Source organism: Aricia agestis, chromosome 2 (assembly GCF_905147365.1).
Source record: "Aricia agestis chromosome 2, ilAriAges1.1, whole genome shotgun sequence".
NCBI lineage: Eukaryota > Metazoa > Arthropoda > Insecta > Lepidoptera > Lycaenidae > Aricia > Aricia agestis.
This window is the reverse complement of record NC_056407.1, coordinates 9,436,104-9,461,846: the sequence shown is the minus strand read 5'-3', so window position 1 is coordinate 9,461,846 and position 25,743 is coordinate 9,436,104. Positions and strand designations below refer to the sequence as shown.

At 35.6% G+C, this 25,743-nt stretch overlaps 1 protein-coding gene across 1 annotated transcript in view; it reads left to right on the top strand.

Moving 5' to 3' along the window:
* Window positions 1-25,743, top strand: part of LOC121738912 (ATP-binding cassette sub-family G member 1) — a 56,299-nt gene that overhangs the window by 16,456 nt on the left and 14,100 nt on the right. The window contains exon 3 of the mRNA XM_042131185.1: window positions 20,646-20,763. Coding sequence (XP_041987119.1) covers window positions 20,646-20,763 — 118 coding nt within the window. The remainder of the gene's footprint in view (window positions 1-20,645; window positions 20,764-25,743) is intronic.

Genomic DNA, 25,743 nt, shown 5'->3' with positions numbered 1-25,743 from the left:
GCTCGCGGGGCCGCTCGACTCGCGCCGGGCGGCGGCCAGCTGGTGCGCCACGGTCTCGTTGCACGCTGACGATGACGACTCGCCGTCGGCCGTCTGCGGCTCGTAGGTTGCCGTGCTCGCTGTAGCCTCCTTGTTGACTGGGGGCTTCTTGAAGTGTAGAAGTCGATGATGCGACAGTCCGCAGTTATCGATGTCGCACAGAGGTGCGGGACATGCGGTCATTTCGTGTCGCTTCTGCAGGCAGCAAAAACATAGGTTTTTTGCTTTCACAAAATTCCATCTGTCCTTTCGCATTGCTCTATTGAAAAATCGGCATTCGGCAAGTAGATGCGCAGATTTTGAGCAGAACGGGCAATTTTTCGATGCCGTCGGTCGAAAGGTCTTCGTTGCCGTCGCGAGTACAGGGCGATTGTAGTACATAGGCTGCCTCTGTTTCTCGTCCGGCTTTGCTCGTCCGTGTGGCGCCGGGTCGGGTTTCCGGTTGTCTCGCAGGTGAGTAACTCCGACTTTCGAGGCCACAGTAGCTTCTCGTTTTAGAAATGTGGCCAGTAGCTGCAGTTTTGGTACGCTGCTAGCTAGCTTGTCGTAAGCGTAGTCCGTCCACTTACTTATTAAAACACTCGGCAGCTTGGTGACGATTGACGTCAGTAATTCAGGACTGCGTAGATAATCGTGCTGATTGAGTGTATTCAGCGTCGCAACACAGTTATTAACTTTCATGGAAAAGTTAATAATATCATTGTGATAATTATTCGAGAGTGGCGATAATTTTCTCATTTGTGCAGTGAGCTGTTGGACGATTAAGTCTGGGTGTCCAAATCTGAGCTCTAGCGCCTCCATTACAATAGCTGGCGAGGTGCCGCCGATTAGCAAGTCGGTGACGGCTTCCTTAGCCTCGCCTCGGAGCGCTCTGCGTAGTCGCCATAAGTTCTCGGAGTCGCTGAAATGGCATACCTGTGTAGATTCCTCGTAGGAGCTTTTGAAGTGTAGCCATTCGTTACATTCACCGCTGAATGTCGGTAATTCTCGTGGGGTACATAGGCGTGAGAGTAGTCGTTCGTCTTGATGTTGTTGTGACGAGATCATGATGTCTTTCAACGTGTGAGCGAGCTGAATAATTCCTCCGGCGTCTGGAGCAGTAGCCCGACTAGGTGCGCATGCGTTTGCGCTAGGTGCCGGCGCCACCTCCGCTGCCGTTGCTGCCGCCACTGGTGACGGCTGTTCAGTACGTTCCAGCCAACTCTCAACGTTGCATTGACTCCCGTCGATGCTAGCAGGCTCACTACATCTGGTGGAACTCTCGACCAAGGCTAAGTTACATTCGAGCCTCTTGTCGATTAGTTCCATGGCTATTTTAGCCCTTTCTTCGGCTGCCGCTAGTTCCAACTGTTTTCGCCTCAGTAGAGACGATGACGATATTGACACATTAGACTCACTTTTCACATTGTCCGACTTAGATATTTTACGCGATTCTGGTTGTTTGTGACACTCTCGCGACAACACGTGCTCCGAAGCGCTTTCGAATTTTTCTAACAATTTAGCGCGGGATCTAGTTGTACGATGCATTGTATTAGTTCGAGATCCGGCTCGAAGGACCAGAAATTATAGTGAATTTAATAAAACCACGAGTTAGAAAAACTATGGTGCGTCGGAGCGTTCTATAAGTAGAGTGTCACTTCGCGTGCGACTTGCGTGCGGCTTTGGTTGCGACTGGGTTGCGACTGTGGGTCCCGGCCCGCAGGGAGTCGGGCTAAGGGCCTGAACCTTTTCCTGTGGGAACACTCTTTCAGCACCTAATTCTTTATTTAACGAAAGCATACAAATCACAAAGTGTTAGCAATATTTTAAAACCAATACAAAGAGCTTATTATTAAACTTAAGTATAGACCATACATTCAACAGTCAACACTGTTTCTTACACAGAACTAATTCTAATAAATTATCATAACTTATGGCCTATGGTGTAGTGCGTCGCCTACAGATGGGTCTTCTAAAATTTGCTATTTTTAAATTAGGATTATTACTAGTTTTATTTACGAATACGAATATTTACGAATAAGCGAATACTACGAATATTTTATTTAGGGGTAAGTAAATAATTAAATAAGCATTGTTTTAGTTATAAATTAATAAAATTGGCTATTTAAATTCGATATTCAATTTTCATGAGATGCACACTGAATAAAAATGCTGCAATTTGCAAAATTTGCAAATCATTTACTTACCTCTAGTACATATTATGTAGTTTTCATACAACCACAGTCCACATCACAGAACACAATAATATTTCTAACGGAGAACCAAATCAACATCTGTTTGTACTTTGTAAAGACAAGAATGCCTGCTCTTTCATTTTGTTAGTTTAGTTGCTTTGTTTAGGCCAAACAATGCATTTATTTGGGTCTTACCACTTGCGAATCGCGTCAGCAAAAATTACACTACCGAATTTAATAAAAAAAAAAACTCGAGTATCTACTCGTTAAAAGAAACAAAAATAAAATAAGGTAAAAGCACTAATAGTAGACTCGGAACTAATAGATGACAATTACGACAAAAATACCATAAAAATAAGAATTACTCTAATTTTTTCTCAACACTATAAATTTTATAAGCTTCTCAAGCTATCTGTTGATGTGAAAAATATATTTGGGACGCCTTCAGGAACAAAATTTGAAAATGGGATCAGTTTTCGTAAATAATGTGACCACGTCAATACGCGCTCGGCAATTTCTTAGCAAATAGGTTATGGAAGGCGAAAAGTTGCACGTAAGTTTTGAATACATTTATTTGATTTTTTGTAATTACTATTGATTTCATTGGATTAATGGTCATGTTGTATACACTAATTAATATTTATTTATGAATTTTTTGCCATTTTCCCTAACAATATAAAGGATGTCTACTATTAGTTCTTGAAAATGTAAAAAACCTAATAGATGACATGGATCTCATCTTTTAGTTTTGCAATACATAGGTACTAAAGTTATTTTGTAGTTTATTCTACTGCAAATATCACCACTATTCTCTGAAAATATAATTCTATTAACAAACTAACAAATTAGAAGTACTGTACATAAAAATGGACATATTAGACCTTGTACTGATCTAAAAATCGATTGCTTTAGTTTTTTAGCAGTAAAAGGAGAGCTGAAAAAAGAAAGAAGAAAAAAGAAGAGGCAAGAGAAGCATAGAGACTAAAGACTGAAAATAAATTTACTAGGAAAAATATGAAAAATAAAAATAAGAGGAAAGATAGTTTCAGCATGGAAGAAGAATGGATAGAATGTGGAGACAACGTGGATAATATTTCATATGCATGTAGTTATTATGATGAAGTAAATGAAATCTTTAAAAAAAAACGGCAAATAAAGACCTAATAATAGGAAAAATGTAAAATGTAATGTAATGTTCTATGTCAACTATTAGTTCATATTGGTGTCTACTGTTAGTGTTGTTCGTTTTCTGTGATGTCATCTATTAGTTGTTATGACTAAGTTTACAAAAATACCAATAATATATATTTTTATTGATTTGTCAGAGAATAATTATAATAGTTTTATTTTGTAAGAGTTACTGAAGACATGTAAGAATTTATCAATTCTCTATTTTCATAAATATATATTTTATAACATTCAAATGTTTTATGTTTCCTTAAACCGTCTGCCATTAGTGCTTTTACCTTATACCTTTGTTTAAGTACTTTTGAACTATTTTTTACGGTTATAACTTTATAATTTTTATTATTTAACTGTAGATACGTTATTGAAAACGGCCGTAAGTTTCTAGGTAAGTTCTCAAATATTAGAAATAAACTCCAATACTTTCAATTCAGACTCTGATGAGCTGCTCGTATTCATCATGTTAATTTTAATATTTTAACTGACAATTTTATAATAAGCTAAAAGTTTATGTAATTTGCTTGAAGCAAAACGTCAAGTAAAGTTATGAAATCGATAAACAGCACACATTGGCCAGTTAAGTTAACCTGCGCTTAAACGGAGTTTATCTTACATTGCGATGTTCAGAAACGCACTTTCTTAGTTTATCGAACCAATATCGCTAACGAATAGATAAACTGCCGTTAAAAGTTCCTCACTTAAACTTCTAAAATCTTACCTTACAAATAGAACGCAGAGGGTGGAAGTTAACTCCATAAGGTCTAATGGAACCAAAATAAAACTAGGTATGCCACAAGGGTCCATTTTAGGGCCTTTTCTTTTTCTCATCTATATAAATGATATACCTTATCTTGTTAAAGATAAGCATGAGATAGTACTTTTTGCTGATGACACTTCACTAATTTTTAATGTGAAGAGGCGACAATTTAATTATGACGAGGTAAATAGTGCTCTCTCAAAAATAGTACATTGGTTTAATGCTAATAATTTACTTTTGAACTCTAATAAAACAAAATGTTTAAAATTTATCTTGCCAAATGTTAGGCAAGTACAAACCAATGTACTATTAAATGACGAGAAAATGAATTTAGTAGACACCACCGTATTCCTAGGCATAACGCTGGATTGTAAGTTACAATGGGGTCCACATATTGCGAAACTGGCAGATAAGCTTAGTTCTGCAGCATATGCTGTTAAAAAAATTCGTGAAATCACTGATGTAGAGACCGCGCGATTAGTTTACTTTAGCTACTTTCATAGCATAATGTCTTACGGCATCCTCTTGTGGGGAAACGCGGCGGACATTAATACAATATTTGTGCTGCAGAAGCGAGCTATTCGCTCTATTTATAAGATGTCGTCTTTGGAATCTCTAAGAGAAAAATTTAAAGAAATAAGAATTCTGACTGTCACATCTCAATACATTTTGGAAAATCTCTTATATGTTAGAAAGAAAATAAATATTTTCAAAAAGAAAAGTGTTAATCATAATGTAAATACTAGAAATAAGAACAAGTTAGCAATACCAATGTTCAGACTAGCCAAAATAAGCAAATCCTTTAAAGGCCAATGTATACGCCTATACAATAAAATCCCAGAAAATGTTCAAAATCTACCTTTAGACAAATTTAAAAAAGCAGTTAAAGAACGTTTGTGTGCTAAAGCGTATTATAAAGTCAATGATTTCTTCGAGGACAGCATACCTTGGGAATAGGGTGGCTTCAAGCAGGTTACTTTTCTTTTATTTTTGTTACATAGCTGTAAGCCATAACATTGTAATTTTTCATTTTTTTAGTAAAATATGGCCCCGTGCGAGTTTCTTACGCCGGTTCTTCTCGGCGGGGTAGTTCCCGAACCGGTGGTAGGCAACGAAGTTTCTTCGTTCGACTTTCAAAAAGTGTATCATGATACCCATTTTGAATAAAAAATTTATTTATTTATTTATCAGAAACCGGGCATAATACAGCTACTCCACAGAATTCACATTTGTACACGCTACTGTAATTTAACTAAGTTTCTATTAAACACATTAACTTATAAGTAGGGAATTATATTGTAAAAGAAACGCAAGCACGAATATTTGTTCGTAATTTATTTATTTGACAACTATGCACTACTTTGCCACATATCCACCAATAGGAGGGTGAATTTGTGTACGAATTCGGACATCTACCGGTCCATAGCATTTGTATGACTCGAGCGATCTTTACACGAAATATTTCGAGTGTGAAGTTTTGAGAATACACAAACTATTAGCAACAAATTATATCGTGCAGGAAACCGGTCTCGAACGCTTCAACTCCCAAGCGGCCACATGTGGTGTACGAATTGGGACATCTATAACCGGTCCCACACCGTTATAGATGTCCCAACTCCCAATTCGTACACCACAGCCGGACACCGTTCAACTCGAGACACCGTTCGGCCCCAGGTGCGCGTGGTCTATGGTGGTTGCATACTAAGGTATCAACTACCATAAAAAATATCATATGACTATCTCGATGGCAGCCGCGGCCTGGTTGCTGCGGCTCGGCCGCCTATTATCGAAGCAACTTACTTCTCAGAAGTAATGTCAAATGTGTGCCTTACGCTCTCCAGAGCGTTATTAATTGAACATAATTATAAATTGAACATAACAAATTCAACCTTAACTCCAGTTAAGGTTGAATTTGTTATGTTCAATTTTGGTGACATTGGTGACCCTGTCGTGGTAATGATGATGATGATGATGATGAATGTAATTTGCATAGTAGCATATGCTTTCAGTTCTTAAAACAGCGCCGAAACCCCCAAACTTGTATCTATAAGGAATCCGAAGTTCTCTCAGTATCTTCGGAACCATAGTATACCTCGTTGCGAAATCTTGCGTTTTGGTAGCAAATGCTTAGGATGCTTCTCATAAAACCAAAATCACCATATATTTCCATATAAATTTCGAGGAGTTCCCTCGATTACTCATGGATCCCATCATCAGGTCACCACTTTTGTAAACATGGTACCAAATTGGAGTGAAACCTAATACAACAAAACAAAAATTTCGAAAATCGGTTCACAAACGGCGGAGTAATTGTTGAACATACAAAAATAAAAAAATAAAAAAAAACTCCACAGCCGAACATAATATAACCTCCTCCTTTTTGGAAGTCAGTTAAAAATGATAAAGGATGTTGTATTTTTTTTGTTTTAGATTTCATGTAAATTTAATTCACAAATTTTTACAAATCAATAAAAAATCAATTATAATATTAAGCTCCTTCTAGTAGAGAATGAACGTTTAGAAATATTAAGGTGTAGTGTAAAGGAGCAACAAACATCACGATCGGTCGCCTGGAAGTAATGGTAGCCCGTTTACGTTGATCTTTATATAATTTATAAATAATAATGTTTAATGGCATTGTTTATAAGGCTAATGCGTCTGCTAACAAACGATAAAGCGGCCCAGAATGCAGTCACAATGTTTAATGTACCTAACCTAATGAGTAACGCAATTGTTTGCAATTGAATCTTCTCCGCTTGTTGATTTGTACCGCTTGCTTTATGAGTGTTTAGGTTTGCGTAGACGAGCCACATGTTGCAAGCGACAATGTGAAAATAAATAAGGGTGGTTCTACAAAAATTGGGTAACTTTTAGGGCTATTTTGTTTACTGTAGTTTTTATGGTAAATTAAGACATCTTTGGGTTTAAAAGATGGGTAATATATTCATTAAATATATTGTTGCAAATCGGGACAGTCATTTTCTAGAGTAGTTTTTAAAATATTTCGATTTTTCTGAATTTGACTGCCAGAGGACTGACGAGGGTGACACAGTACTGAGATATAATGCAAACATATTAGAAATATATATGGCATTTGTGGCATTTATTAAACGCTTATAAACTATAATTATATCACTTTAATTATTTTAATTTATCAAGTTCTTAGTAAGTTAAATATCGAAAAATATTTTGTTATAATGTGAGGAAAACACTATCACCTTTATAAGAATTTTGACAATTGTAATAATCATTTTTTTTACTTTTAAGTACTTTTACTTAACAGTATACATTAATAATTAATATCAACAAACAACAGAAATAAAGTTTTCGTTTTTTGTCCATCTATCCGTCAGTAAGTCCATCTGTCTATCTATTTGTCTGTCACCAGGCTGTATCTCAAGAACAGCGATGGCTAGACAGTTTTTATTTTCACAAATGACGTATAATTGTGTTGCAGCTATAACGAAAATACAAAAATAAAAATAAATTTAAGAGTGCTCCCATACAAGAAACATGATTTTTGTGCCCTTTTTTGCTCGATGTTAATAATGCAACCAGGTAATTTTAAATACTCTAGAAATACTCAATTTTGTTCTTACTTTAATAATAAACAATAAAATTATAACAAAATAAATATTTAAGGGGTCTCCTATACAAAAGAATATACTTTTTTGTCCTTTTAACCCAATGTCAAAAATGGCACCAGGTGGGCAATTGAAATGTTCAACAAAATACTATTTTTTTGTTCTTTAATAGTAGACAATAAAATTAAAATAAAATAAACACTTAAAGGGAGCTCTCATACGAAAATAGCTATTTTATGGCACGAGGGCTTCGTGCTGGAGACTGGCTCGCACTTGACCAATTTTGTCAAGTTAACCGTTTGCTTTCGAGGTTTCTTTAACATTTTTTTCTTTGCCCTTTCTCCTTTTCTTAAGTACATTTTGTAATATATGTTTTTCTTTACTGATTCAGCTTATTTGAAGAGTTAGTTTGATTCTCGGCAAGAAAGTCTTTTCAGCTTCTCTTTTCTTATTTAATATATTATCCTTCGGTTAAATTAGTCTTTTGTGGTAGGCGACATTATGTTTTACACTAAAATAAATAAACAAATGGTTAACACACCTTAATTGTTGCGATAAAAGTGATCTTAAAGAAAAAAACATCAGTACTCTGGCAACATGTCAGTCCGTTGGTACGATTTCAGGCAAAGGACTGACGCCAACGGACTGATGATTTCGACATAAATTTAAGGTTATAATTAAAGTTAATGTTTCTTTTCGTATTTTCTAATATCGATATATTAAATTTTAACTAATCATAGTAAACAGTATAGAAATCAAAATAAAATTAAGATTTATAAGGAATTAACGACTCACCCACAGTACTGAGTTTTTGACTGGCCCTGCGCAAGATTATGTCATATCCGACGCTTCCGAGCTAGCACTCATACTGTAATAGTGGCAAAGAAATGCTGCAGTTCTTAGCTGACAATATTACCAACTTAACATAATTAATAGGTATTTGACCATGTATACGTGTTTTTTGGTGAAAATTTTCGCATTTGAAAGTTACACAAAGGACTGACGAATGAAACCTATGACAAAGTTTCCTCTCTTTTTTAAATAAATTGTAAATATTTTTACATTATGAAAGTCCTGACATTCATTATTACGTACATTAAATATTGTAATTATATATCGAGTTTTCTGAAATTTATCGTAGAATGTGATGTACAGTCTCTTGATTGAACGTTTTTGGGTTTGTGACAGGCCAAAGAACTGACGTTTTGAGCATACTCTTTTAATTTTATACAATTTCTAATTAAATTACGTATCTGAAATTGAGTGACCAATTAAATGAGATTAAATTCTTTTAAAATTAAGTATAAAATCTTTAAAATATAATGTGGTTTAATATATATTGACTAGTGACAGCGAGTTACCCAATTTTTGTAGAATCACCCATAAACGCATTTTAAAGACATTTTATTAATAGCACAGAGTAATAAATATATCTGGCCTCTGTTAATAGTTTCAATTTAGTCAGCCGCTGCAAACCAAAATATAACTCAAAGACAGCTGATGTTATCACTTATCAGTGCGTAGTTTTCCAGCATCTACACATTTGGAAAGCAACGAATACACTTAAATGTTTGTATCCGAAACGGACAGTACTTTTTAGCTTCAAGTAGGTACTGTTAATGTTTTAATTAAATAGTTGTACAGCTGGGCATTACTTAACAAATGAAGGCCGAAACAATACACTTAACAGCGCCAACAAAACGCGTCGATAACAGTGAAGGTTGCCAGTAGTATCGATTATGTATTTGCATGTCATTTACGTTCTACGTGATTTAGGGTTTCATATACTATAACGTAAAAAACATTGGGTAGCCTCTACGTCATTAATAACTGTAGTTCTACCATGAGTTTAAAGCTATAGTATTTTTCGATACTCGATACCGACTACCGTAAATTTTTAGTATGGCATATTTTACAGCACTTGCGGAACTAAAATCGCCATACTAAATATTTACGTAGTCGGTATCGAGTATCGATAAATACGATAGCTTTAAACTCATGGTAGAGCTACTGAAAATATTATGTGAGTATAGCCACCTTTATATTTGGTTATGTTTAGTTTACATTTACGCACTTTTTAGTTTGGATTCAGTATCATATTATTATAATATATCGTCTGATTTGACTCTCCTCTTGGTATCCTTATCTAAATAAATAACATTGACTTTATTATCATTTTTATTGATAAAATTAATATTGTAGTAACTTTCTCACTAGCTTATCGCTAGTTAATTAGGTATTGCTGCTGTTTAGCCGTTGTGGAATTTTTAAGTTGATAATAATTATAACCCTTAATGAATTTAATCACATTAGCTAAGGTTATTAAAAAATAAGGTAATTAATTTTGCCTAAAAATACTAATTAAGGTAGGTAATTTATTACAAGCTTATACCTCTAACGATTTCTGTTACAAATCCGTTTGTGTATAGGTACGGTACTTCTAGAATAATAATTATGTTCTGAATACAAAATCTGAAGTAAAGAGTAGTTTTAGTAGTTGGTTTTTTAATTTTTGTAGCCCTGGATAATAATAATCATTAATCATTATTCATCACAATCATTAAAATGATTCTTGTAATCTTACAAGTTAGCTATAAGTTTTCCTAATTGGGCGTTTGATTTTCTAGCTTAAATTTGCTTGATTACTAAATCATAATATGAAGTAGCATTTTCCTGTAGCAAATAATAACATCCTACTTCCACAATGTGCGATATGCCCATTACATACATCCTCACGCAATACCAACATTCGACAAACAATTTCGACATCGGGCGATTTGAAACTAAGTCCTGTTATTAATGCAATCAATGAAGTGCCAACTTGCGAAATACTCCTTAAACGTACTTAAATTATTTACGCAGACGACATTGCGAAATTCCCATTCACCGATTCCACTAAAGGTTTTTGTGAAAATACCAAACATACCCCTGTGTCTACTAGTAAAATGTTACCCACTTTTTATTCCAACGTTATAATATGCAATGTTTTTCCTTGTCGGGCTACTTTTGTTCGGATCAGACAAGAACTAAACGTTGATAAATATGACGTCTGTATTCAGAGTGTACATCTTCTTGTTAGTAAGTTGGAAGTATCTCCTCCTCCAAACCTAACCTAAATGAGGAAGAGCAAGAAGAATTTTTATCGACACACTTTTCCTAAAATTGGCATTCGAATAAGCCCTGAGAAACCGACGATAATGGTACTGCACCTATTACCTAATTCCCACAAGTTCTAGAGCCTTCGGTCCAACCTACGATGGCCTACAATCTTACATGCCCATTACCGGTTTCGATACTCGAGTAGAATTTGTTGTACCCGTTTTCATGTAGGGCGCGTAAATTTTTAACGAATCGTATTTAAATCAGTGATGAAAACTGCCGAGTATCTGTTGTGAAAACACGCCATATTCGTTTCTCAACGATGGATCGTATAATTGTTTGCCTTGCAATCGATGTTCTTGGGTAATTTTTTCTTTCAATAACAGTGTGTTGAATTCGTAAGTGGACAGATATTTACCTATTTTACCTAGAGTCCGGAAATATTCGAGTCTGAATTATTTGAGTTTTTAATGTTAGTTAATTTTTACTTAGATAGTTTATACCTCGATTATCAAGTGTTACTCGTATTAAGTTGTTCTTAACTTATAGAAGACCTTTCGTACCTCCAATATTTTTGACCGGCATTCTTAGGTATTATAGCTTTCTAGAATGTAGACTGTATTTTAAATACATTTAGGAATATAATAGTAGGCTATATTAACGTTATGAAATAACTGTGTCATCGGATTTCCAGTGTGACTGTGCCCTAGATTTAGTGCTAATGCATCACACGATGATAAAAACTTTTTGTTGTCATTCAAGAAAGTATAATGTTTCCACTACCATATTACCCGAATTTTTGTTCCATATAGGCAAGTTTTTAATTTATTTTTTCGAATATCTTCGAATCTACAATTCAATAATACCCAACATTTTACCTGCTAAAAATATCTGCATTCGTCACACATATTTTCTCTATAATTTTTAACCAGTTAACTATCAATTAGATTTAACCAGTGATTAATACAGATAATGTTATGTCATTACTCATTAAAGCCATCAGTATGCACGAGTCCGAACAGTGATCCTATGACCCGGCAATTAATCTGAGGAAGTCTACTTAATAACGTTTGACTTTAATTACCTTCTAATTAAGGAAGATGCGTTGCATTTTTGTTCGGTTGTGCATATTTTTTTATTTTTCTAATAGCCGTTTATGTGTCCTAATTATTGAGTAGGGTACTAAATAATTAGTACTTATTTTGAGTGCGAAGGTGATTTCGTGCTTTCGAAATCTGTCATAAGACTTTTCCAAAAGTTTACACCTGCTAGTTGCTACCGACCATCGAACGACGTGATGATCTTCTTTCTCTTTTTGGCAATCTCTTTTTATTGTTACCGATTTATAATCTGCCGAGGCAGAGCTCTACATCAATAGCATCCTTGTCATGTCAAACAGCTGTTGTGACATGTGACATGAACTTACAAAACTCCAGCTACTGTGCAAATTAAACGATCTTCAGATTAATAGATGTGACACTCGATTTTTTTGTAAGAGCCTATGCTGTCCCACTGCTGGGCAAAGGCCTCCCCCAAAGTCTTCCAGTTCTCTCGATCCAACGCAGCCGTAGTCCAACCTGGCTCGAATTTGTCTAGCTCATCGCACCATCTTTTTCCAGACCGGCCATGGCGGTGTCGACCATCACCTGGTACCCATTCTGTGTTGGCAGCTTTCATGCCGACGTCTGCAATTGAGTTTTGGAGCGCAGTGTGCTATTTCTTATTCGGTCCGCAGCTAGTCTAACCCCTAATATGCTGCGATCCATCGCTCTTTGACAAACCGCGAGCTGGGACCGTCGCGACTCGGTCAATTACCAGGTCTGAACACCGTTAGTTAGGACGAACAAAATACACATGTCGACGAGTCTGCCTTTCAGGGAGATTGGTAAATCTCCCTTTATCAGCGTCTTCATGGACCAGTAGCTTTTCCAGGAGTTTTCGATTCGTCGATCGACTTCCTTCGCTTGTCTGTTATCAAAAGAGACTAGCTGGCCCAAGTAGATGTACTCGTCGACATAGTGTATTTCTTGCCCGTCTACCTCGACCTTACGCCTTTTGCTATTGGTCATCAATTTAGTTTTGGACCGATTTATCATACTACCTCGAGGCTTGTATTACGTAGGTATTCAAGCATGCTTTGCAATTCTGAGGCTGTTTGTGCGAATAGGATGATTCGGTTTGCCGACGAGGCAAGCCGAAGGTTTGTCAGTCTTCTGTCGCCGCCTACAATACATAAGGTATTGTAGGCGGCGGCCTCCCATGGTACTGCCAACTTAGAAAACTTCTTCGAGAACAATCGTAAAAAGTTTGGGAGAGAGCGGGTCTCCTTGCTTAACCCCTTTGAGAATTCGGAATGTTGGTCCAGTGTTATTCAATTTTATATTAGTGGAACTATTGCAGTATATGATTTTTAAAAGATCTATACATAATAAGCGGTATCTATGTTTTGGTTGTGGAGGGCTTGAAATATGGATGTGTGTGTAATATTATCGAAGGCCTTAGTATGACACTCGATATTCGCTAATATTTTTAAAATGTTCAGCCACTTACCGCTAGCCGCCACTTACGTTTTTGTAGAAATGTACCTATTAAAAAATGCAAATATTGTCACACGTTTATACAACTCGTAACAGTAAACGTGAAAAGAAATTAAAACTATTGCCAAAAATAACGTTACAAGTATAATATTTTAATGATCTTGTCATCTATTTTATGTTTTCAATACCCCGGCCCCCCTTATTTTATGAAGCTGATTTCATGACAATCTTAGAGCCCTTCCGCACGGTGTTTTTAGGGTTCCGTACCCAAAGGGTAAAAACGGAACCCTATTACTAAGATTTCGTTGTCTGTCCGTCTGTCTGTCTGTCTGTCTCCAGGCTGTAACTCAAGAACGGTAATAGCAAGAGAGTTGAAATTTTAACAGATTATGTTTATCTGTTGCCGCTATAACAACAAATACTAAAATCAAAATAAAATTAAAATTTAAGGGGGGCTTACATACAACAAACGTGATTTTTGGCCTATTTTTGCACTATAACGGTACGGAACCCTTCATGCACGAGTCCGACTCGCACTTGGCCGATTATTATTTCAACATAACATAATAACCATATTCTCGAAACAGGTTTGAGCTATCAAAACGAAACATTATGTTTAAAGAAGAAATAATATTTTAAAAAAGTTGCGTATTAAAGATGGTACACCGTAAACTCATAGTACTACGAGTAAAACAATGACCCACTAACGAGCCGGTTTAATTTTTTGCTGACCGGAGTTAGTGAAAGTTATGTGTACTAACTTCCTTGTTAAATTACTAACTTGCTTCCGGCTCACAAATTGGGAAAATTGTTTTGTCTGTGCCTACAAACTTTCTAGAAGAAAGTAAAAATTAGCACATTCAGCAATTTTTAGAATTATTAGATACCACAGTACCTTGCTTTTTCACCAGACCTACATTGACCTACAATACCATATATGTAATATTAAATAATCGGCCAAGAGCGAGTCGGACTCGCTCATGAAGGGTTCCGTACCAAAAACACAATTTTTGGCCTATTTTTGCTCTATAAGCAAAAGTAGGCCAAAAATTGGGGAGCCCGCCTTAATTTTATTATTTTTATTAATTAAAAAATAACACATAATATAATAAAGGACTTTGTGAAAATTTCAAGAGCCTACCTGTTACCATTATTGATATCAAGCAAAAACGACCCAAAAAAATTACGTTTGTTGTATGGGAGCCCCCTCAAATAATAATTTTGTTTGTTTTAATATTTTTTTGTTATAGCGGCAACATATATACACAATCTGTGAAAATTTCATAAGTCTGGCTATAGCGGTTTTTGAGATACAGCCTGCAGACAGACGGACAGACATGGAAGTCTCAGTAATAGGGTCCCTTTTTTACCCTTTGCGTATGGAACCCTAAAAAGAAAATGAAAAATAGCACTTGGTACCTATGTCATTTGTATGAATCTCGTACAACAAAATCTCGCCCCAGTAGGACGAACGTCCAGACGCGAATTTTTATACAGACACTCGTCCAAGTTCTATCTTCTATGAAGGTACTGTACTTAATTACAATTATTATAAAATGGCGTAATTCATAACGGTTTGGTAGGCATTAATGTTTTCTTACTCTGTATTCTTTTGAAACCAGGCGGAACCCAAGTAGCAGATATCACGCCTTCTATTAATCTAGGTTAGATTGCTTTTGAAAAATTACAATCACCGACCATTATCCTTTAGGATGTTTGTCCGCTTAGTTCCTCAGTGTTCAATATTCATAACACTCGCGGACTACAAATTTGAGCGGGACGTGTGTATTACTGCATATTAATAAGTTGTTTTACGCCGGTTTGCATCCACGTTTAAGGAGCTGTCAAGGCTTGTACACAGAACCGCCCAACGCGAAATCGCAACGCGGATACAAAAGTCTGCAATATGATAAAATAAGCAATTAGCTAATATTTTTTTATAACAAAAGATTATTATTTTTTAGAAAATAAATATTTGTTATAATCTAAGAAATAATAATTGTATCCGCGTTGCGATTTCGCGTTAGGCGGATTCGTAATTACGTGCATACTGATGGGTTTCATTACAAAAAAATATCTGTATTACTCACTAGTTAAATCTAATTTAGTGTCAATTGGTCAGATGCAGATGTATTTTGCGGGTATTTTCAGATTGTAGTTGCAAAGGCAATTTTGTTACTCGAGAGTCGAGTGTAACAAAAGTGATTAGCAATTTTAGTCAGGCTAAAGCTTGTACTGAATTGCGAAATTTAAGTATAGAAATCACTACATAATATAAAACAAAGTCGCTTTTTTCCCCATGTCCCTTTGTTTCGTTTAATCTTTAAAACTACGCAACGGATTTTGATGCGGTTTTCTTTAATAGATAGAGTGATTAAAGAGGAAGGTTTATAAGTATAATAACATTCATTAAATAGTGGAAAAATACTGTTAATTTTGGGGTTACTAATGTGATGTCGTAAATAATTACATTTTTTTTCCGCTTACATTGCAAACGCAGGCTGCACCCTACGAGATTTACAAAATAATGTACTAAGTATTGTACAGTGTACACTTTGAAAAGATCTACAGAAAACTCCGCGATGGTATATTATGTCTCTCTTATGGATATCCCACAATAAACATTTTTTATCATTTTCTTTTAAATTCAAATAATGGCAAATTTACGAAGCGATTTTAGCCAATACGGCAATAATCCTTATTCAATTAAATACTTTAATTACATTGTTGATTTAATATAGATCTATATGGCCCTTTACAGCATATGATTTATTTTGTAAATCGATTGTAGCGGATAATATGTATATTTGGATTTTCGGAAGACTTATTAGCGATTTTGTTTCCATTTATCTACGATGCGACAGAATACGTGTGTGTGAAAACCCTTAAACGAGGTTTGATTTGCAAATCGTATTCCGTTGATAGTTAACGAGTAACAACTGTTTAACCTTCGTTAGCTACTGGTTAGCGCCAACTTAACTGCTGCTTAATATTTTATGGGGCTGTTAACTGCTGGAATGACGCACAACTTCATGATGGTTTTTAATATTTCTTTTCCATCAGTATCTAATAAGTAATAATTCAATAAAAACATTAAAAATATATATATTTTTATCCGATATCTCCAAAGATTAACGAAATTGTGATCATTTTATAAAACCTGTTCCGTTTTTAAAGTTTTAAGGTACAGAACTTTTAAAAGGTTTTTTTTATAAGATCAGACTTTTTATCTCCTCCCGAGTCTCGACTCATGAGAAGCTGAATACCAAGTCCTTCACAAAACGTTGTCAATAAAAACACCATGCAAAATGTCGCTATAATAAAAAACCGCAGATTCGCAAAACCTGTTTTGTTACACAGGCGTTTAATAACCGAGTGACCCAGAGACTTTACATAACGGAGTTTCCCATAAAACAAACTGATGTAACACTTGCGTTTAACCTATTTACATACATTTTTGTACGTAATTTCACGTTTCGACCTACGAAACGGCTATAAAAATCCTCTTCTCGAACTCTTTGACCTGCCTACCTAGCATACTCTACAAGTTTTCTCGATGTTTGATGGTTTGTCTCTTCATCTCTATTCACCCTAGCATGACAAACATTTTTTCTCGCGTAGATCTATCATCGAAATAACACATTTCTATAGAGTTTGGTCGAGATAATGTCGAGATTTTGACATTATGAGACGAGTAACTACTCGTCAAAATTTAATTATCTCGAGAGTGAGATATCTCGTTAGCGTATGCTAGGTAGGCTGAATACGTTGGATGCGAAATAAACACAAGATATGAGAGGTATATAAATAAACACCTAAACTAATATTTTACCATGATTATGTGGCACTTTACGTCGAATGATCAATATTTATAAATTAGTTGTATTGACGATTGCAAAACCATTATGACCGGTTTACATTATTCCAGTAGCAATCCAGCGCTAGGTTATGGCCGATTTACACGGGTGACTAATGCAGCACGATTTACGCAGCACGGCGAAAATCGACCGTGTAAATGGCAATTCGACTACGCCGCATGCGGCTAAAGTCGCAAGCCCCAAAGTCGTGCTGCCAATGGCCGGATTCGACTGGTGACTATCTCGTATAATCGACCGTGCAAACGCTCAGTCGCAAGCGATCGCTTGCTGCGAATACTACTGTCGACTGGTGACTTGCCGAGTGACTAAAATCGACCCGTTAGTCACCCGTGTAAATGGAGTGGCGATTCGACTTGGACAGGCGATTCGACTGGTGACTCGCCGGGTGACTAAAATCGACCCGTTAGCAACCAATATATATTTTGTGCCGTTAGTCACCCGTGTAAATCGACCATTGGAATAATGTAAACCCGCTATTATTTCCAGTACGTCAACGTCAACGGTCAAGACATAGGGTACGATTGTCAACAGAATATAGTCTGTTCTGTAGCAGCAGATAGTCTGTAGGTCTGTAGGTACACACTTGTGATTTGTGAATCTTCTTTTATCTTCTGCTCTTGTTAGTTAAAGTATAAATTATAATCCTACCAAAACACAAAAGTTCTTGTATATGCGGGGAAAGAAAAATATTAGTACTATCTTTAGTATTATCTTTTTAGGGTTCTGTAGCCAAATGGCAAAAAAGAACCCTTATTGAATTTCCTACGATTTTATTATTTACTAGCTGTCCCGGCAAACGTTGTTTTGCCATATAAATAATTTTTGGTATGAAAAATAGATGTTGGCCTATTCTCAGACCTACTCAATATGCTCACAAAATTTCATGAGAATCGGTCAAGCCGTTTTGGAGGAGTACGGGAACGAACATTGTGACACGAGAATTTTATATATAAGATTATATATTATGTAGATGTTACGCGCGGTTTCGCTAGCGTAATTTAGGAATTTCACGCAACCGCACATTTTTCCGTAAAAAATAGCTTATGTCCCTACACGTACTCTATTTTTCATTTTTGCCAAATAACATAAAATTGCTAGAGTAGTTCTTAAGATAATAACCTATTTCATATAATTTCCCCCGTTTTCTCCACACTTTCCTCTATTTCTTCGCTCCTTAGTCTTAGTCTTAGCATGATAAAATATAGCCTGTAGCCTTATTCGATAAATGAGCTATCTAACACTGAAAGAAGTTTTCAAATCGGACCAGTAGTTCCTGAGATTAGCGCGTTCAAAAAGCCCTTTCAATAATTTCCCCCTTTTTCCACATTTTCCTCTATTTCTTCGCTCTTATTAGTCTCAGCGTAATAAAATATAACCTATAGCCTTCCTCAATCATTGGACTATCTAACACTGAAAGAATTTTTCAAATCGGACCAGTACTTCCTGAGATTAGCGCGTTCAAATAAGCCCTTTCAAATAATTTCCCCCCGTTTTTTACACATTTCCCTCTGTTTCTTCGCTCCTATTAGTCTTAGTGTGATAATATAATATAGCCTATAGCCTTTCTCGATAAATAGGCTATCCAACAGTAAAATAATTTTTCAAATTGGATCAGTACTTATGAGATTAGCGCGTTCAAACAAACAAACAAACTCTGCAGAATTTTAATATTATAAATAATAATAATATTACAATATATAATATAGTATAGATTTCTGGGGTCCCCATAAGTACCTACAACTGAAACAAAAAAAAATCATCCAACCTACCAACCTATGTGGACATTGGATTAGGTCTTCAAAAATCATATTGAGGTTTTTAATAAGTATCATTTTTTTCTAACCTGAATAGTTTGCTAGAGTGCCTCTTCCAAAGTGGTAAGGTTTGTGTGTCCCCCCCCCCCCTCTCTAACTTCTAAAATTTCTTGGTTTGAAGTTTTTTACACGTCCTATATGAAAAACCTTAGTTTACCTTCAACTGAAATATAAAAATAAATCAAAAACCTTTTTATTTCATAAAAATAAACCTTATTGCTGCTGCGAAACCCTTCATTTTGCGAGACCAACTCGCACTTGGCGGATTTTACTTCTTATTTTCTCTCCCAATTCTATTGTTACATTGTTTGTTATAACAATAGCTGAATATAACAATGATTGGCTGTGGATATGATTATTTGATATTTACCCAATTATAATTTTTGCTATGACATTGTAATTTAACTACGATATTAACAGATACTAAAAAACACATTTTAATGTACGGGTAATTTTGCCGATTCCATTGTTATAAAATAATCCATGTGTATCTGGTATTACATTATTAGGTATGTAAATTATACTGTGTCCAAAATAAAAATCTTGTTATTTTTGATGATTGTATGTATATTATAATTATCTATATTCTATAGTATACTATTAAATAACAGTTAAAACAGATTACAGCTAATTTACTATACTGTGTTCGGCGAAACATGGCGGTAGCGGTCATTGACTCCCTGTCAAAAACTTGTCATTTTCTATATAAACCGCGATTGAAAATGGACTAGGAACATCTGACACTTCATTGTCAATCGCGGTTTGTATAGAAAATGACAAGTTTTTTGGCAGGCAGTTAATGACCGCTATCGCCATGTTTTGCCGAGTACTTACAGTATAGTTAGATATATACCTAATATAGAGGCTTTAATCACAGGTAATACACGTCTCTTGACAATAATACTCAGCGGTATGCCTTTTATTTCTTAATGTATTCAGGGTTCCGTACCCTAAAAACATTAAGTAGATAAATGGAAACAAAATCGCAATATGTCTTCCGCAAATCCAAAGACATCTTCGCTACAATCGATTTACAAAATAATGAGGAGAAACCAAACGACGTTGTTTTAATTAGGTTTCCGTACCCAAAGGGTAAAAACGGGATCATATTGCTAAGACTTCGATGTCTGTCTTCAGGCTGTATCTCAAGAACCGCGATAGCTAGACTCCCAACTCCCATACAACAAACGGACCCTTCGCATACTAAGAAAGGCAAATCCTACCTCCGGGTATACTATCTATATCTGTGCAAAAGTGCATGAAAATCGGTCCAGTAGTTCGTGAGATTAGCGCGTTAAAAAATACTCTTTAGATTTAGGGCCTGTTTCACCATTTCCTGATAAGGCTATCTTCCAATTAACTTGACAGATCAAGTATGGAGAATCTGTCAAAAAAGTTGTGAATAGCCTATTAGGCACTTTATCAGGAAGTATTGAAACAGGCCCTAAATATATTATTAGTCATGATTTGTGATGACCCTTAGGGCCGGGACACATAAATACGATACGATGTCGTGTCGTGTTTATGTGTCCCGGCCATAATACCTAGTTTTCCTAATTTATTGATTTTTATTTTCAGAGAACCGACAAATCCTGAACGGCGTGGAAGGATGCTTCAAGCCAGGCGAGCTGACGGCCATCATGGGCCCGTCGGGCGCGGGGAAGACCACGCTCCTCAACATCTTGGCCGGATACTCGTGAGTAGTTGTAAACTTATTAATTAAAATAACCTCCTCGTTTATTGGAAGTCGGTTAAAAAAGTATAAATCCACAGAGGGCAAAGTTAGAGGTTTCTTTGGAAGCAATAAATTGGAAGGAATCCTATTTATTCAACAGCTATCTAAGTATAAAAAAAGTGTAAAATTGTAATTTGTTATACTATAATATTGAAAGTTTAAATTAAATTAAAAACACAATATTCTGTTTCTAAGCACATGTTAATTTATTTAAATATTTCCAAACTACCATTGTCCATTAGAACTTGGAAATACCATTGGAATTACACTAGAACATTGTTACGGTTATTATAGTCATAAACAGTTTTAATGCACAGGAAAACTATATCTGGTTATGACGTTTGTAGATACATTATAAGTTGCTTCAGTATTATAATTATAATAATTGTACTAAACCTAAAGTAATTTTGCATTCCATAAATTCCAAAACATTTAAACTTCAAAATATTATTATCTGATTAAGCTTAATTTACTTAATTATTAGGTACTTAAATACATATGTATTAATTAAATGTAATGAACACGAAATATATTTTTGACCAGTACTTACCTATTTAAAAAGTAAAAACTCTTTTTATCCTTCGGCCATACAAAATCCTTGGTCCGTTTCGGAATGAAACATGTTACATGACCCTTGGGATTTTTACAACTGCAATAATTTATAATGGACATAGCTATTATCACCTAATCAATTAGCCGTTTTTCCTTCCTAGTCAGACGATCTATTATAATACCATTATTATAGGAGCCACTCGATAATGACTCCACTTATTCTAATTAACGGTTTTGAGTTCAACGTCCACGGCGCAGGAGGTCAAGGCTCACTGGTTTTGCTTCACCAGCGTAACTGAAATACTGACCCACAATATTTCGTAACCAGTACAAGTACAACCATATTGCACTTGGCTTGTCGCATCTCAGATAAGAATTGAAGATATGATGTATAAAGTGGGTGACTAACATTTTCCAACACAACATTTTTTTGGTTTGGAATCATTTTGCCGGTTCTAAAGCCTCCATATTTTATGGAAAAAATCGTCAGTTTTCAAATTGTTACACTCACGTCTTCAATTTTTTTTCTTGGATCTTTAGTTTAATCTATACTAATATTATAAAGCGGAAGAGTTTGTTAGTTAGTTTGTTTGTTTGTTTTGTTGAACACGCTAATCTCAGGAACTACTGGTCCGATTTGAAAAATTATTTCAGTGTTAGATAGTCCATTTATCGAGGCATGCTATAGGCTATATTTTATTACGCTAAGACTAATAGGAGCGAAGAAATAGAGGAAAATGTGGAAAAAACGAGGGAAATTATTTAAAAGGACTTATTTGAACGCGCCAATCTCAGGACCTACTGGTCCTATTTGAAAAATAGTTTCAGTGTTAGATAGCTCAGTTATCGAGAAAGGCTATAGGTTATATTTTATCACGCTAAGACTAATAAAAGCGAAGAAATAGAGGAAAATGTTGAAAAAACAGGGGAAGTTATTTGAAAGGGCTTATCTCACGAACTACTAGAGCATTTTTTCTGTTATTTGGATCAGATAAGAAGTAGACCACGTGAAGGATCATTGGCTTTGTGGACTAATAATTTTTCTGTGAAATATCTAATTTACACGGGCGAAGCCGCGCAGAACGTCTAGTAGTTTAATAAAAATCATGCTCTACATTTCACCGTACGCTCTGTACTTTAACTGATAAACTTTGAGTAATGACACTGTATTAAAAAAAAAACTGTAAAGCAGTACTTGAATAACATGAAAACATCGTATAATCTTATTATTATCAGTATCACCAAAAATATCGTAAAATATCTAACAGCTAACGCATGAACTCTCAGAAGCTGTTGAAAAGGTACCTAGTATTACTGGGTATACCTGATTATATGAGAGAGAGCCATGCTTCGGCACGAATGGGCCGGCTCGACCGGATAAATACCACGTTCTCACAGGAAACCGGCGTGAAACAGCGCTTGCGCTGTGTTTCGCCGAGTGAGTGAGTTTACCGGAGGCCCAATCCCCTAACCCCTACCCTATTCCCTTCCCTACCCTCAACTATTCCCTTCCCTTCCCTTCCCTACCCTCCCCTATTACCCTATTCCCTCTTAAAAGGCCGGCAACGCACTTGCAGCTCTTCTGATGCTGCGAGTGTCCATGGGCGACGGAAGTTGCTTTCCATCAGGTGACCCGTTTGCTCGTTTGCCCCCTTATTTCATAAAAAAAACCTTGTACAACAACATGTCACAAAATAGTACAAAGTTGCTAACCGCACAAAACCACAATCGTAATAACTGACATAAGAGTTCATCAAGGTTTTGTATTACCATTGACCTTACATCGAGTTGTATAAACTCTACTATAACAGTTAGGACAATATAAGATGGCACCAGCGGTCATTGACCTTTCTAGTCTAGGAGCTATGTGAAATATACTCGCACTGCATTATGCTAACTTAGAATAAAATTGAATTATTGTAAAGACACAGACTATTATAGTTTCATCGGAAAACGTTCTCTCACTCTCTCTCCTCCTCTCCTCTAACTCATTTATGATAATCTCCAACTATTTATGACTTTGAAGTGATATAATTATTCATACTCTGTTCACATCGTGTATGCAAAATACGACTTCATTAACCGACTTCCAAAAAGGAGGATGTTATGATTTGTTCGTCTGTTTATATTTTTCTTTATATGTCCAAGCATTACTACGCCATTTGTGGACCGATTTTCATGATTTTTTGGTGTTATTCAGGGTTGAATCAGAGTTTGGTACCATGTTCACAAAAGTGGTGATCTGATGATGGGATCCATGAGGAATTGAGGGACTCCTTGAAATCTGTATGGAAACATATAGTGATTTTAATTTTTTCTGAAGCATTCGAAGTAAATGCTACCAAAAAAGTAAGACTTTGCACCCTGGATCCGAAGGTACTGAACATAACTTTTGAATCCTTATAGATATAGGTTCGGGGATTTCAGCGTTGTTTAAACAACTGAAAGCAAAGACCAACACATCAATTTGATTGATCATCATCATCATAACCATGATTATACCATGGGTCATCACATTATGACCCAATTATTGGTGATATTTTGCATCGAAGCAGATGTTTTTGATGATTATTTCGCTGTTTGTCGACCGATTTTCAAAATTCTTGTATTCTTATATTGGGATATAATCTTAATTTTGTAAAACAGTTACAAAAGTGGTGAGCTGATGATGGGATCTATGAGCAATCGCGGGAAATCCTTGAAATTTATCAAAACACTCATAGTGGTTAAAATGTAGTTTCTTATTAGGTTACGTATAAGAGAAATTTCGTATGAAGGTCTCTCTTGAACCTTTAAATATAAAAGTGGAAATTGCAGCATCGCTTTGATAACTGCAAGCATTTACCACAATTTCGCTTAGAGTAATATAACATGGATAGTTAATATTCGTTTTGGTTATCTACGAATATTAACTATTTTTAGTTATCTACAAGACATAAAGCCTTATGTCTTGTAGATAACTAAAAAAGTAAAATTACTATTTTTTAACAAAAAATTGAATCCGACTTCCAAGGAAAAACTTCCACCTGCAGCTCTTCTGATGCTGCGAGTGTCCATGGGCGACGGAAGTTGTTTCCCATCAGGTGACCCGTTTGCTCGTTTGCCCCCTTATTTCATAAAAAAAAGATCTCCTAATCTGTCACCAGTCGCATCGCTAAACTCTCCCTTTAAATAAAGAGAGATTCTCCTGTGTACTGCACACGTACTTAGGCTCTTTAAAAATAACTGTTCCGTACCTGGCCTGATAAATAATTTGTTATCATTTTAGGGGTCCGTACCCAAAGGATAAAAACGGGACCCTATTACTGAGACTTCGATGTCTGTCCGTCTGTCTAGCCGTCTGTCTGTCCGTCTGTCTGTCTCCAGGCTGTATCTCAAGAACCGCTATAGCAAGACTTCTGAAATTTTCACAGATTGTGTATATCTGTTGCTGCTACAACAACAAATACTGAAAACAAAATCAAGTTAATATGTAAAGGGGGCTCCTATACAGCAAACGTGATTTTTTGGTTTTTTGCTCGTTATACATAATGGCAACAGATAGGCACTTGAAATATTCACAAAATATTTAATTATATTCGTACTTTAATATTATATAATAAAAGTAAAATAAAATCAATAATAACGATAAATAAAGGGGGTTAACATATAAAAACACATTTTTTTTTCTCTATAACGGTACGGAACCCTTCGTGCGCGAGTTCGACTCGCACTTGGCTGATTATTTACATAATATTATTATTTTGACTGACTCTAACTCTTTAAAACAGAACAGACGTTTGTGCCAGGCTGCAAATAGTCTTTAATTTGTGTGTGAATAATAATTTTATTTTGAATATTTTGTTCTAAATCTAATGACAAAAGCGTACTTAAAATTTAAGACTTAGCATATTTTATTATGCAACATTTTCCATGAATTGCAACACAATGCAGACATGGCTGGCTGAATGAGCAATTTTGTTTTGCTCAATTTAAGACTGTAATTCTTATTTCCTAAGCTATCTGCGTTCTTCATCTTGAACATGACAATTTTATGACTAATGATAAACTTACAAACAAAAACAATAATGATAAACCGACTCTTCTCAAAAATAAACATTTAGCTACATTTAACATCCACTTATTTTTATTTTAATGATGAAATAATATGGAAAATTATGGCATAATATGAGGGGCATTCTTTTCTAATTAAGTAAACGCACCAGGTAACGCCTTTTGGGCGTAGTAGTGAATCATTTACCATACATACATACCTGCATGTTATAAAGACAGTAAAGGCACAGTAACTGACGTTAGTCCACTGCCACTGTCGTGTCAATGCTGACCTTAAACTGCCATAGCAGCATCCGCCCAGTACACTGACGCAAGTAACTCAATGTAAATCTACCT